Source organism: Lonchura striata, chromosome 3, assembly GCF_050655825.1.
Source record: "Lonchura striata isolate lonStrDom1 chromosome 3, ASM5065582v1, whole genome shotgun sequence".
NCBI classification, from domain to species: domain Eukaryota; kingdom Metazoa; phylum Chordata; class Aves; order Passeriformes; family Estrildidae; genus Lonchura; species Lonchura striata.
The window spans coordinates 24,452,829-24,468,356 of NC_140705.1; the positions used below are offsets into that span (position 1 = coordinate 24,452,829).

The 15,528-nt window shown below is 37.6% G+C and overlaps 1 protein-coding gene across 3 annotated transcripts in view; it reads right to left on the reverse strand.

Annotated features, from left to right (window-relative positions):
* Window positions 1-1,360: 1,360 nt before the first annotated feature.
* The window catches only part of HMGCLL1 (3-hydroxy-3-methylglutaryl-CoA lyase like 1), a 73,253-nt gene continuing 59,085 nt past the window's right edge, over window positions 1,361-15,528 (reverse strand). For all 3 annotated transcript variants that reach the window (XM_021551240.4, XM_085574666.1, XM_085574667.1), the window contains 2 exons: window positions 8,376-8,501; window positions 1,361-6,285 (listed from right to left, as the gene is read on the reverse strand). In XM_021551240.4, coding sequence (XP_021406915.1) covers window positions 6,172-6,285; window positions 8,376-8,501 — 240 coding nt within the window. In that variant the 3' untranslated portion in view covers window positions 1,361-6,171. The remainder of the gene's footprint in view (window positions 6,286-8,375; window positions 8,502-15,528) is intronic.

The following is a 15,528-nucleotide window of genomic DNA, read 5'->3' on the forward strand; positions in this document are numbered from 1 at the left end:
TTTTCTAAACAGAGAATCATAGAATCAGTTAGTTTGGAAAAGACCTTTAAGATCTTTTAGTATGACCATGATGGAAGAAAAAGCAGTATTTTGTAAGAGCTTCATTATTAAAATATTTTCCCCTGAAGTATGACATCTGCATCCAATCCCCAGATGAGGAAAGTTAAATCTCATTGATAACAGGATTCCCAGGACACACGTCATTTTGGGTGAGGATGTAGCATTCATCCTCTTTCCACTGGAGCTGGGACATCCCAAAGTGAAGAAATGAAGGCTGATTAGGCTAGAGGAAGAAAGCATGGATTTTTGCCTTACAGCACTTTCATCTGAAAGAGAGAAGGCTGGGTTCCAGTATTTACTTTGAAGATTGTCTATGCATTTTATCTAACAATTGTTTCAAATTAAATGTGTGAAGATTTTTTGGGACAAGTACACAGGCTAGCTCTTCCTTATGCAGTGTGAAGCTATAAGGCTATAAACCCCAAGTTTATACTTCTATTATACCATAGTGAGTCTTGAATCCTTCAAAAGGAACATTTTTCCCTGGCTGTCTCACCTCCTTATGTGGTCAAAAGAATGAGTTACTTGGATAGGCATGGGCTCAGCCTTTTGAGGCTGTTATGGGAGTCACATCCCAGTGTTCTGAGCTAGATACCAGACCAAGCTAGGGACAGAGAAGATGGATGGAAGCAGCACCAACACCAGAAGATGGTGCCATAAAACAGAGGACATCATTCAGTTATTTTTAAAAATGAGTGTGGTTGTCTTTCCACCAAGGTAATATAGTAATATATAGTATTTCTTATATATATATATATATATATATATATATATATATAATATATATAATATATATAATATATTATCTATATAATATTATATGTATATAATTACTATATAATATATAGTAATTCTTATGTTCAAGCTAGTGAAGATAACTAACTGCAGGTCATGTTGAGACACTTCAAGAGTAGCTTGGGGTAGGGAATTTTGCTGTTGATTTTGCCAAGGAAGTTCCCTCACCAGCATTTTGATGTTTCAGACCACATGCTGAAATCATTCAGTCTCCCATGAAGTGTGTAGGGAATTTTAGACTCACTTAGCATCACTTAGACAGCACAGATTTCTGTCCTGCATTGGAACATCTGAAGTTAGATAATGCCTCATTGAAATTTTGGAACTCCTACCTCCATTCCTGTCTGTAGCTTTTAATGTTTAGTTAATGGAGGAAAGAAATGTTTTTCCAGTAACTTAAAAGAGATTTGTCTGCTATAAAAACACACAGGAACACCCGATTAAAAGGTAATCCTAAGAAAAAGCACTCAAAATGGATTACATGGTAACAAAGTCAACACAGGCATACACGTCAGTGACAGCTTATATTTGCAAATGCTGTATGCATGAGCTAGTTAGTCAGAGCTGCTGAATCTGGCATAATACATGAGCATATCAGTTTCGATAAACAGTGAGACAGATTTTATTTCAGCTTTAACACCACATATTGCAAAATCACAAGTGCATTTAACCAGGCAGATACATGAAAATTCCTTGATAAACATATCATCCCTTTGACATTGGTTTCAAAGGACTAAGTTGACTTTGGCTGTAGTCCTTCTGCCTGCTGTGTTATTGCAGCAATGAAGATCAACACTGCATTACAGCAGGACTGTAGAGAAAAATAATCTTTAAAAATATAATATAACAAAAGAAAAGCATTGATCAGCAAGTCAAAAACTGGAATTCATTTACTTCTTGCCACTCTTATACCTGTTAAGCCACTTTTCTAGATACTTCACAATCAGTGAAGAGAACACAATCAGTGTCAGAGATCATAGAAAAAAATCAGTGGCAAAAAGTACTGATTTTCTGATATCACAGTAACTAAACAATATTTCTATCCCTTAAAACAAACTGAGTGAAAAAAATGGGCAGATCTTATACATCCACACTAACTCTTTGGATAAGTATTATTTCATTTCAACAACACTGATCCCAAACATAAGAATTTTATCTCACAGACTTGCAGTCTTCATTTTGTGACTCCTTAATACAATAATAAAAGTTTTATTAACTCAAATGACACTATTAAGAGAGGAAAATTAGCCAAAGACTCTCTGGACTTATTCACAACACTAGAATATTTAGTTCTTATTTCATAAACTCTGGTTATACACAAAAATGAGCCATTAAAGTGCTGGTCCAGTGCCAAGTTGCCCTAATACATAAAAATTTAAACTACAAAGTAAGCTGCTGCTGGAAGACATTAGAACTGTATGGGATCCATGTCATTGCTGTGTTTTGGAAGACACTGAAGAATGATTATGCTCATACTACTGGAACTGATCAACATTTCCTCCAACAAAGAACACCAGGCATGTCTTCAACAATGTAATATCTTGACTTATAATTTTTATAATGACACTGTGATAAGAACACCTGCTCATGGAAACCAAACACAACACCTGGATGCAAGCCCTCCACAGCCAGGGGGCTACTTTAGGGTGAAGTGACAGCAATGTATTCAGCTGGAGACAGTGATAGGGACTAAAAGAGCAGACATCACTAGTCGTGTGTCACTCTGAGTATAAACATAAAGGTTTAGGAAGTCAGAAGCAATGTAGAGCCTCATCCCATGTCTTGCTATGTTTTTGAAAGGACCTCAGTTATTTTATTATGTGCTGAATTCAATGCTGACTATGTGAGTGATGCACACTCATGGCACAGCTATTGGATTAGCCTTTGCTATTAAAAGCAATAGATGCTTATTTTGTGGAGCCAGAGATTACGTGTCAAAATGTTTTGCATAGTCAAAATTATGCCAGCCCAGGAAAGCAGAGCAGCAGCATTTTATAAACCTAAAAGAATGTCATTAGGCAGAACATAAGATGTCTTAAGATTCTCAGTCATACTACAACTAAACAAGGATTTTATAGGGACTACTCACCTGGACCCACAGACATAAATTCATCTCAGGTGCCAATTTTGGCACACAAACACTGGGTTGGGGTTTTCTTTTTTTTATTCTGGCTCTATGTTTCTTTCTCTCATAACAATCCTGACAAACAATCTATTTGTCTGTGACCTCCACCCTGGATTAGGATAACTCATGATGTGGTTGAAGCTGAACATGTGGGTAAAGAACAGGCTCCAGAAGTGACTGCTCATCTTTTACAATGCTCACATCATTACAGAATAACATACCTGCAATTAAGGCTCTCCACAAGTTTACAAGTAGTTTCTAAAACAGACCCAATAAAAAACTGAGACATTTTAGGTTGTTCATCCACATGATTTAATAGGTACCCTGTTTCACTGCATAGGGGGAATCAAGAGCCAACTGTCTGCAAACCAGACAGGCCAGATGGTAGGACCCTAGGATACACTGTGCACAGAGGCATAAAAATTGACACTATCTGTTCAGTTCCTTACTTGGCTGATAATAGAAGGCCTCACCACCACCTTCGAGTAAATAACCCTGCCATCCGTTACAGAGGCATTGACATTCTTTTCTTGGGATTTTTCTGGGCTTAGGAATTTTTAATTCCATTCTTCCCAGTGGCACAAATTCATCCAGATTTATGAGAAGGTGTATTCTTTTTCAATTCATAATCACAGGATAAGCTGAGATGGAAGGGACCCACAAGGATCATCAAGTCCAACTCCTGGCCCTGCACAGCACCATCCCCAAGAATCGCACCATGTGCCCGAGAGCATTGTCCAAACACTCCTTGAACTCTGTCAGGCTGTTTCTGTGACCTCTGCCCTGAGGAGCTGTTCCAGTGCCCAACAACCCTCTGCATGAAGAACATTTTTCTAATATCCAACCTAAACCTCCCCAATACAACTTCAGTCCATTCCCTCATGGTCCTGTCACAGGTGTGTATTTAATCTCCCCAGGCTGAGCAGCAAGCTCAGTCTCAGTTCAGTTGTTTAGTCTCACATTCAGGTTTGCATCACAACTGCTTTTTTTTCAAGGGCTGACTTCACTTGCAGTTTTTGAGAAGTTCAATATTGTTTATGTTTATATAAACATGCTTGCTCAGAGGGTCTTCCCCTTGGGTGAAAGAAAATTCATAAGGACCTACATGAAAACTGCATACTTCAGCTCAAAATGAGCCAATTCTGTGCCTACAGAGAAAATTAAACAGGAAAAATTTTTATTAAGTAGGAAAGTATTACAGTATGGTTAGTCACCTTCAGGGGTAAATTACACATAAATTAGGGAGTTTCTAAGATGTCAATTCTGGCACCACATTTAGGCTTAACTGTAGTGCTGCACTTTCCTTACCTCTTCATTGGGTCTGATCCATTGCAGACTTTCTAAGTCTGTGAATGGTTCAAGACCTGGTTTTATTTAAGTTCATATTTTGATATATGAGCTCTAGTGGCTGCTAAATAGCAAAGCCCCAGCTGAAACACGGGAAAAAAAAGGAAAGAGGTTTTTTGTGGTGATCCAACCATGCATCCAGGACAGGTCAAGAAAACCTTCAGGACTACTTGAAAGTCTTCTTACTAGACTCTTCAGAAAGACTATTTTGGAACGATAGGCAAGATATTTCTTGCCTCACCTGAACACATTTCTTTTTTTATCCTTTGATTTTTTACCATGAGAAAAGTAAACAAAGTAGCTTATATTGATTTTGACTATCATTATGGCATAAACGGAATAGGGGTATTATATCAAATTTATAGTTTTGTGTAGCCTGGAATTCAAAGACTGACTTTCTTAAACTATGCCAATTCTAACCTACACAAGTGGCTAAAAGATCTCAGAAAAATTCACTTTGGTATTTCAAAGGCAAACCATGACTCAGCTGTAACTTTGCAGACTTGAGTTCCAGACAAAAAAATTATTCAGCCTTTTCTTTTTTTTTTATGTGTTATCTTCCACTTTCTTTCATAATACCTTTTGACAAGATTTCTCATTTTTGAGGAAAATTGAAACTATGGATGAAGACCACAGTCCAGGGCTTTAGATTTTCATTTCAACAGGCCATGTTCAGAAACAATGTAGATGAAAGTAAAGTACACAGAGAAGTACAGACAGATCCTACACAACCAGCCAGTATGAGTACTGAAGTTTCAGGATGAAAAACATGACAGTATTTTCATGGCACACTTGAACATTTATATCTAGGATAAGGCTCTTTGAATTTGTCAATTTGTTCATTATTGATCTAAAAATGACAGTGCAGTTCATTGGCATCTTGTTGAACTAAGGCATTTAAAAGAACAGTATCATTATCAGTAGAGCACAAAAAAAAAAAATTCTAAGTGGTCTCCTTTGTGTGAGCTAGTCCAGCAAAATACTATTATCCTAAAAAATCTGTGATTTTTGAATGAGTCTATCAATTCATAGCCTACAGAATGAAAAATCTATCTTTTTTGATGAAATCTTGGATGAAAATGTAGGCCTTTCTACACCACTATGAACTTGAATGATGTTGGAAACCTTGCCAATTATTATTGGCTTCATATAATTAGGTTTTAATAAGTTGACCAAAAAATGCAACTACAACAAATTTAACATATGTAACAGATAAGGAAATTTGCTGGAGGATTGGAAGGATCTGGCAGAGTGCCATTCACCACAATGTCTTGGAACAAGATAAAGTCATCCATAATTTAGCACATGTTAAACTAAATTTAAAAGAAGCTCTATTGCTAAAAAATTCTTACCATGAATTCAGATTTGGCTCTGTGTTCATAACACAGTGATTTGACAAATGAAAAGCGAAAATTCAGATAAATAAAATACATAATAGAATGGCCACACACATTTCATAAACTACTTGAAGTATTTTTACTGTTCTGAAAGACATCTTGATTAAAATTTAACTATGTACTCACTGTTTCTACCCAGTTTTCCAGAAAATAACTAAAATTACAATTTAAAACATGGTAAAATGTCCTGGTGTTTATACATTTTTCTCATTGTAGAAGTACAGGGCTCTGTACTACAGTCATTTATTTCTTACTTACAAATCAGACAACTTCTGACAAGACAGTACAGTACAATAACTGTTCCCATTTAAAAAAAAAATATATATATATATATTGGTTCTATTTTGTTTCCTTGAGTCAATGGTTTTCTTGTTTCTTTTCCTAAAGTAAATGTCATTGGTCAAGGTAAATGGAAAATGTAATCAAGCTGCAAAAAGAAAAATCCATTTAATTGATAGTTCCAGTACTGAAGGAAGCTTGTGCAACCTTTGAGTTTGTTTTCTTGTTCAAAGCTGTGCAGATGAAGTTTCCAGCTTCCATCACAGCACAAAGATTTACTCCCTAAAAAGAGGTGAAAAATGTTAAGAATAATAAATGCACATGTTGAAAATGCTTAGACTCTAAGTTTTTTTGCTCCAGGGTCTAATTTTTGCAAACAAAGGGCCTGATTCATGTTATAGGTCAGTAATGGGGATCAGTAAAGTTACAGTGATTTACAGATAGTTACAGCTTCTAGTTGTCTGAAAGGTTCTACTACTTTGAGAGAGATGTTTTGTCCCATCAGCAGTGGACCAAATACTGGAGTAATATCTTTCAACCCCAAAAGAATCTGAAATAAAGAGCAGCAATTACAACTAGAAGTTAGAAGAAAAATATAGAGTCTAAATATGTACTATACTTATTTATAATCCAACACTACAAAACTTCATGCAAAAAGGATGAAAGGATTCAAAAAGCAAAGACTTGTGTTTTTCTACTGCATAACCTAACATTTAAAATAAAATAAAACCTAAATAAAACAACCATCAAATCAAACAAAAGAAGAAATAGCATTTGATGGTGAGATTGTCTCCATGGGATTTGGTATCAACCTTTAGGACAAGCTGTAATCTTGCTTGGCCACCAGATTGTTAACAGATTAATCAATTTTATCAAGAAGCCTGGGACATGGTATATTTAATATAATCTGACTATTTTTGCTCAACTGCTTCCTTTTGCTATGAGTCAGTTGGAAATGACAATGAGTATTTTGCCCAAGGAAAGACTACACTGAAAGCATAAGTCTAAGGTGCACTGCAATATAAAGTGAAATGCATGATTTCTCCTCCTTATTTCAAAGAATTGTGTTGTTTCAAAAGAATAAACATCTTCCGGAAGAGAAGCTACCCCAAAGTGTGTACAAACAGTTCAAAACAGAGTCCACTTGTACAGTAACATTGTGATTGAACATTTCCTAAACATGTGTCTGATATCTATCCTGAAGTCCACTGTAAGCATTTATCTGCAAATGAGAGCAGATAAATGCTTACAGTGAACTCTAAGGCACTGAATATGCTTTAACAGTGCCCAAGGAATGTGCAATTGAGAGACAAGTTCTGCAATCCTTTCATGTCAAGGAACTCTACTGGCATGTGCACCACACGGAACTGCAGCCTACAAACAAGTGATAAGTTCCAATGAGCTCCTCAGTAATTCAGATCTTCCTACTTCAGGTATCAGGCATTTAGATTTCTTTCTGTGGTAGTTTAAATGCATACCACGTTGTAGTTTTGGCAGTTCTTTATATGTTCTCCTTTGAACTTGACTCTCCATGTCCACGTGTAAATTAAACATAAAGTTATGGCAATGCCTGAGTTAGCACAAACTCATTATGCCCCGGATCCAGATAAATGGGGACCCACAGGAAGACCAAAGAGCACATTTATTGAAGAAGGCAATAAATGAGTCCTAGGAATACAGAATAATTAACATGCCAACCAGGGAGGGATACTAAATGGGTGCTCATGAGGTGTGGATGCTCACTGGTAAGGTTCATTAAAGTACAGCTCAGGTCATATAAGCTGCTCTGCCCTCTCCTCCAAGAACAGGACTGGTAATAAAAATGACTGTGAAGCCTTCTAGCCAGTAACATGTTTTGTACAATTTTGAAATATATTAAGTGGATACCTGAGAAATAACAATGTCCTGTGCTTGGGTGCCAAACACCACATTTTTTTTTCAACTTTGAAGTCAGAAAAATTGACAACAAATTAATAAGCACTATGAACCAAATCCAAAACTGTGACAAAAACTGAGCTCTGCCCAGTCTTTCCACTGCTGAGATGATCAGCCTTCTGTAGTGATGTCTACAGTACTGAATTTAGTGTGGTTACTGAGGCAGAGCAATGACACAAAGCAGCAGCTACTAAGTTTCTCATAGCTCCAGGTAGGAAGAAGTAGATTATTCAAATTATGTTAAATATACAAACTATTTTTAGTCTAAATTGCTAATGAAGACAACATCATTCCTGTTACATGTCAAACCAAAAAACTACTATGGGCTCTGAATATTTTATTGTACAGCACAAGTTCTTGTGAGGTATGTATCATATATTTCCTAGAAAAATATTTATTTTTCCTTAAAGTCTTAAGAGGAAGTAAAAATATCTTACTGTGTTGATCCCCAGACCATTCAGCATGTATATCACATCCTCTGTGGCTACATTTCCAGTGGCACCTTTTGCATAGGGACACCCACCAAGTCCTGCAACAGATGAATCCACTACAGCAACTCCCATCTGGAAAATAACAACACAAAAATGAAGCATTAGCACAGAGTATTATTTATAATTTTTCATAAATAGCAGGCCATATGCATTGGTTACCATGCATAAAATATGCATTTCTCCACAAATGGGTATGTTTCTTGGAGGAAATTCCTTATAATGGTTTTAGTCCTGACATCTTTATAAGGTAAGACTTTTCAAAGGATATGGAACAAAGAACTAATGGTCCATTATGTGTGATTTTGGCAGATAAAATGATTGCTGTTTTATAGAAAGAGGTTTAAGTATTTTCCCTCTTTATCTTTCAACTTAGTGCTTTTAAATAACCTGCATCTAGTATGAAAGGTTTTAATGTAAAAAACAATCAATGGAAGTTCTCAATACATACATACAGGTTGAGCTTGGAATATTTTTAAGAGAATACTTGGTGCACAGTGTTAAGCTTTCTCATTTAAACTAGACTTAAATTAAGACTTGAAAAAATACTCAGCTGTGGTAAATTCATAATTGTTTGCTTTTTATTTTCTCCCTACTGCATTAAAATATCTTCTCTCTTCTGATCCACTCAGCATATTCATGATAAAAAGTAGTAAACCAGTTACTAACCCCATCCAGAAAATAATATTACATTTCCCATGGGATAAAGTCTTCCCTAGGAGACTGATAAGGGAGAGGACAAAAAACTGAGCCAGTGGCTTCCACCGATATGTTTAGAGAGCTTTTGCACCCTCTTCTTTCTATGATTTGATTTTAAAATAAAGCTGAAATTGGAAAACAATCATTTTCTATTACAATATGTTAGGCATGTAATCCAGGACACTGGGTCTCCCTTGTCAGAGAAGGGAGTCTTCCCCTTGCCTCTGGAGGCATTCAGGCTCTACAGATAGAAGCTCTACAAATAGAAGCAGGCGAGGGAATTAGGCAGAACAATTATTAAGCCTTCAAAGACACAAGATCCTCTCTGCCTTAAGCACACTAGAGGGTTCCCTCCCCACAGGAATAATTTAGACAGACACACACCAAAACTGTAAGGCAGGTCAGGCAGACTGAAATTCAGTACAGGATTTCCTGTGCAGAGATACATTTTAAAGCCCTGACTTTGGGTACAGAGAGATTGAGAGTTAAAGCCATGCTTGTTACCCACATATGCAAGTCATGAAGTTTGGCTTAGAGGTCTGACTGCACAGATTGCTGATCCCTTTTCTAAAGAACCTACCTGCTCCTGCAGGCTGTTCTGTGAGCCCAAGCTTCTCCTTCACAGAAGGATACAGATGCATGCAACTAGCTGGCAAGGTAGGAAAATGATACATCCTGCATGTTGCAGTTGTTAAGTCCCCTTTCCAAATATGCCTAGTAGTTGGTTTTTGAGTTCTGAAATAAACTACTGTAATATGGGTTTTTTTGTACTTCCAGTTTTAACAGTGCGCTCCATAGTTTTATCATTGGCCTTACAGACTCTTTGAACGTCCAACATCTCTGGAGAGCAATAATAAAGAAGTGTTGTCCCAGGTCCTATTCTTGGACAGAGAATATTATCTTGGTCTAGGTATCTCAAAGCCTGTAATAAAGACCTCAAAGGAGTCAAGGTGCATAACTGTGACAGGCAAGAGAGTACTATTTAATATTGCTCACATAATAAGAATCTCTAAAAAGAGATACTGTACTTTAAAGTACACTAATTTGTGATTTATTGAGTGAATCACCAAAGCTCATGCTTCACATTTCAGGCACTTGTGACACTCTTTGTTTATGTAAGCCACCAGTCAGAAAACGTGCTATATGACACATCTGTGTCCAGTACGCGGAGGATATGCATTCATGACAGCTGGAAATTCTGTCTCTTTTTGCACTAGCTGCTAAGATTCATACATTTACTCTAGAAGTCATTGGCCTAAGCTCCACAGTGGCAGCTCTCAGCTTGCAAATGTCCATGCAGAGACACATGTAAGGCTTTTTACTGGAAAGATTTAGGGTATGGTGGAGGTCTGCAGAAAAGGGCGCCTAACAGCTGGATGCACAGGTTGATACGAGCATGATCCCACTACTATGCCTGCTCTCTCAGTCTGATTTTAAGATTTCCAACAGAAATTATTATTTCAGAGAGGAAAAGACAAAAAAAAGTGTCTTTCATGGAGTTTTTCCAAATCTGTCATAACTGCTAGAGCATTCTTCTTCATGCACTCATTTTCAGTAACTTTAAATGGGGATAAAACTATAGCCATATTAGGTGGTGAGGTACATCAATGCTGTTAAATTCCCAAGGAATATCAGCAGACTCAGAAAAAGCTTCAGTAGCATATAAACAGTCACTTTCTAATCCCAAAAATTTATCTCAATAAATTCTTGTCATTTTGCACAAATGGGAAAAAAAGTATCAACTAAATAGTATTTGGTAAAAAAACACCAAAAAAATCAGTAGTCTGCTCCAGTCCTTCACAGGGCACTCACTGTAAGTAAAACCAAAACCAATATCCTCCAGCATTAAAAGAGCATGTTTTCTAAAGACATTGAATATACACACATATTAATTCTTGATATCCTTGTACATACACTAGCAACCTCACTGTAATTCTGAATTTGCAGTGCAAATATTGCAGCAGAGGGGTAGAGGTGGCTTTTAATTGTTTGTTGAAAGTGTTGGTGATTGTGGGTGGATACGGATATCACAGTGACTTGAAGGTAACATGAACCTATCTTTGTCTGACCACACCCTTGTATTCTCAGGCAGCCTTGTCTGTGTTATTCAAAGTACCCTCACGGGAAGCTGGAGTGAGCTCAGACAATTTATCTTACTGTAGATGCAAGAGCATATAAAACTCTGATGCCTTGTGCTGACTAAGCAGTGGGAGCAGTAATTTCCACATGCTGGACAGTGATAATTGCTGTGTCTTTTAAATCATTGTCTATTTTGGCTAAATATAAAAAAAAGAGAAGGTCTAATAGCACCTTTACATTGGTAGCAGTCTTGGGGGGATGGCTTTAACCCTAGTACAGGACACCTAATCCATTACTTCCCAGAAACAGTGCATAAACACAAAGTCCCTAAAATTGCATCTCTATCAGGATGTATTTGCTATTTGAACATTAAGCCACTGTGAAGACAAGGTCTAAACATGGTATATAGTACAGCAACCCTGACTGACCTCCTAATCTGACAGTTCTTCAAATCAGTGATCTGAATATGCAGTGAGCAGGTGTCTCTCCTATAAGATAATGTCTTTTAAATTTCTCTTCACAATGCTTTTGAAAGGATATCTATTGCAATGTACTACTATTTCAGCAATAGGGTCAGCTGCATCTGTCTGCTCTTGCATGTTGCACAGACAGTTATCATGTGTGTGCTGGCCCAAGTGCAGAATCACCCCAGTTCATCTTCACTGTGGCCCCATTAAAAAAAAATCCTTAAATAATCCATACTCTAAGATCCAATCTAACAGTACTAAAAACAGATGTTGGAAAACATCCCTCAGCAGTGCTACTAACTAATTTGGAGTTTGATATTACAGCCCAGCTTGTCCAAGCACAGAGTCTGAAATAGCAACTAATAAATAACTCCTCTGCACATCTGAGCAGCTATGAAGTTGTTTTGGTTTTGAAGCCATTAAAAGCACAAGGAGCTCTAATGTAAAACCTAAAAATTGACAAAATATGTAAAACAAGGTGTTTTCCTTCATGACATCTCCTATATTTGTCAGACTTTTACAGGAGATAATGAGTTTCAATGCTTTTAGCAATACAATCTTGCAAAAAAATTCACTGTCAGTATGATGTTTAAAAAGTCCACAGTCTCACTGTCACTTCCTGACAGGCACTAAATTGTGCTGACATTCATGAGAAGTTGTACTGCAGCTATTTCATAGGATATGTCCTAAATGAGCACTCACTGAGCTGCTTCCACATGGACGTGTGGGGGTGAACAATGGCTTGGCTTCCAGGACAACTACAGTACTTCAATATTTTTTGACAGTTTTTGATAATCACAAAATTCCTGACAGTGGTTCCTGAACACCTTCCAAACTCTAGCTTTGGCTAGCTTTAGCTTACTCTCTAGAGAAGGCAGAGGACTTTTTACTCTTGTCCCATATTAACTTCCTAATTCCCCAATGAGAAAGTAAAGAATTAAATTCATCACCTTTGTCAAACAGCCAATTTTAACAGGAAACCATTATTGCCAGTGACTAATAAATGCTTCATGTTTCTCAGTTTGCTTTACTAGCTCCCCATAACTTCTTGTTGGGACAGTCAGTCTCCTTCCTTACTGGTCTTTAAACCTGGTTTGTCTGGCAGAAGTTTATAACTTTGTTTCTCTCTTAAAAATGGCAAGGTCAGCATCAGTAACTCCAGGAAAGTATGTGGTATAAATCAGAAGCTATAAATCAGGTCTTTCATAAATTAGGCTTCTTCTAAACAATAAGATTTTGAAAACATAATATCAAGGATACAAGGTAATCATTAAAGAGGAAAAGATTTGTGCCACAAAGTCAAGGGGCCACAGAACTGTGAAGTTCAGTGCCCAGCGTCTCAAAGATAGGAGCACGTTGCAGGTACTGCAAAGAACGGCTGCATTAGCTCAGCTTTTGTTCAAGGAAGGGAGAAGGCAGGGAGGAAGAAGTAAGATATGCCAGGTCAAAGGCTGCCCACACAAAAGGCAGTACAAGACTAATGCTATTTAATGCTCCAGCCTGGTCAGTGCCTAGCTGGCACTCTTGGAATGGTGTGGTTCTGCCACATTACTGTGTCTCTCTGGCATCAGTCTGCTACCCACAACCACATGGTATGCCACTGGCAAAAACACCCTCTCTTGTAGAGAGACAGAGAATTAACCAGACACAGAACTGACTATGCCAGCAATGATTTGTAAGATTCAGTGGCAAGAAAGACCCTTCCCTAATTTGCATTGTCAAGTTGTCTAAAATCAAAGCTTGCCATTCTCCTGTATTTCATATAATAAATGTATGCAATATATATTATTTTGGTATTTAAGAAATTAGAAGCATAATTTTCTATGTATAAAGCAATAAAATGGGATAACATCTCTCTGTGGATATCTGTGACAGTTATCTGCATTTCCTTCCTGCTTCTCTTTTTCTCTGCTTTTGCTAAAGGGTAACACATCACAAAACTACTTTTCTGAGATTACACCATCCCTATTGACCACAGGGTGTCACTGTTACATTAAAATATCTAATTTCCCAATTCACGTCGTTTGAAAATTAATACATCCATCGGGGGGGAAAAAATTCCTTTTCTTCCAAAACATATTGAGATGCAAGCAATTTGTGGGCAGACGTGCCACATAAAATAGGTTAATACTGCATTCCTTTAACTCATTGTACACATCTCTTTATATTGCTACTGACACATTTATTATAAGCAAAGCTGGCAATGACATCTAGAGTTAAAGTTCCCTAACACTTTCCGTCATAAGGCCCCACTTTCAGTTGTTTATTACTTTGTCAGCATTTAACTGCTGGAACTTATATTTTCCATACCTTGTCTCTGCCTCAGACTAGATTGTTTTGAAAGTTTCAGTGAAAAATAGACTTGGCCACTTCCGGGAACAAGTTTTGGGGAAGAAAAACACTCTGTTACATTAATATTCAATAAGTTTTACATGAGTTTCTTGGAGATATTTTTGTAGCTTTGCACTCTCAAGTTTGGCACAGAAGGGATACTGATCTTAAGAGATCCCAGTCTGGACTTCGTTACAAGCTTAGAGAAGCTCCACAGTCTTTCCACCTTCTTGTCAGGAACTAGTCAATCTGGAAGAGCAGCATCTATGATTTTTTTCTTAACCTCAAGAAAGAATTGTAAAGCAATTTCTCTGAGACTGAGTTGGAAAATCTGTGTCCCTGACTGATAATGCATCACCTGCACAAAAAGCCTGAGCAGTGAGGTCTGTGTTGCAGATCTGGCTCTTCAGAAAACATTCATGGATGTTTATTGGGAATCAATTGCATTCAACATGAGACTGGTTTTGAAATTTTGGACTGCTAATAAAAATCCTATGCCATAACACAATCAATGAAGCAGATGTTCACAAATCATTATTTTTATTGCCTATGCAGGCTTATTGTGCTCCTTTTATGAATATGTGCACTCTTATATTTAAAAACACCGGGTTTGCTGGTGTGGGGCTGTGCTCAACTCAAGCTCTCCCCTGCTAAGGAGCACAAAGCTGCAGGGGGAGCAGGAGGCACGCCAAGGTCTCCTTGCAACCCACGAAGATGCAATGGTCATCAAAACAGTAAGTGACTTTCCAGTCTCCCTTCCTTCCCTCCCCAGGCAAGCCAGGGCATTGCCAGATGCTGCTGCTAACTCAAAGTGAGTAGTTACTGCTCCAGATGCTCTTCAGCAGAAGTTGCTGCTCTCAAGCCAACCTGTGATGGTTTAACAATTTATCTGCTTACTGTGTCGTGAAATAACCTGATCTATAAACACAAGGTATTTGTTCTATAGACAAAAGTATGAACATAGTCAGGAGACCAATGAAATAGGTATGGAAGAGAAGATAATAGTCTTGGGGTCTGGAGGGAAAGGGAGAACTAGACAGAACAGGCAAAGGAGAGCTTTGGGGTAGGCTGGGATAGAACAGTCTAGCCCAGAGATGCAAAAGCTGTGCCAGGTTGCCTGAGCCCTACATATCATCAGGTAACAACAACGTCTTTCTCCTATGCTACATGCCACTGAAAATGAATAAAAATAAACTGGAAAATAAATAGAGGGCTTTGAATGGACAGGGGACATAAATGATTACTTAACTCCATGGTAAAGTTACTGAGGGTAGCTTTGGGAGAGGAAAATTAAGCTGGGACTGGATAAAGAATGCTTGGAGCTGCTGACTGTTATGGTCCAATGACAAAAGAAAAAAAATCCATTTCCATTCATGGCTCACAGAGGATAAGCTGAATAGACATATACCCACTACAATAAAATGGCTGAATTATCATAACATGGCATCAACAGAAAATGAGCTGAATGAAGGACAGAACAGGTAAAAATCAATGTTTAAGATGCAGGCTGCAGGCAATGCACTTCT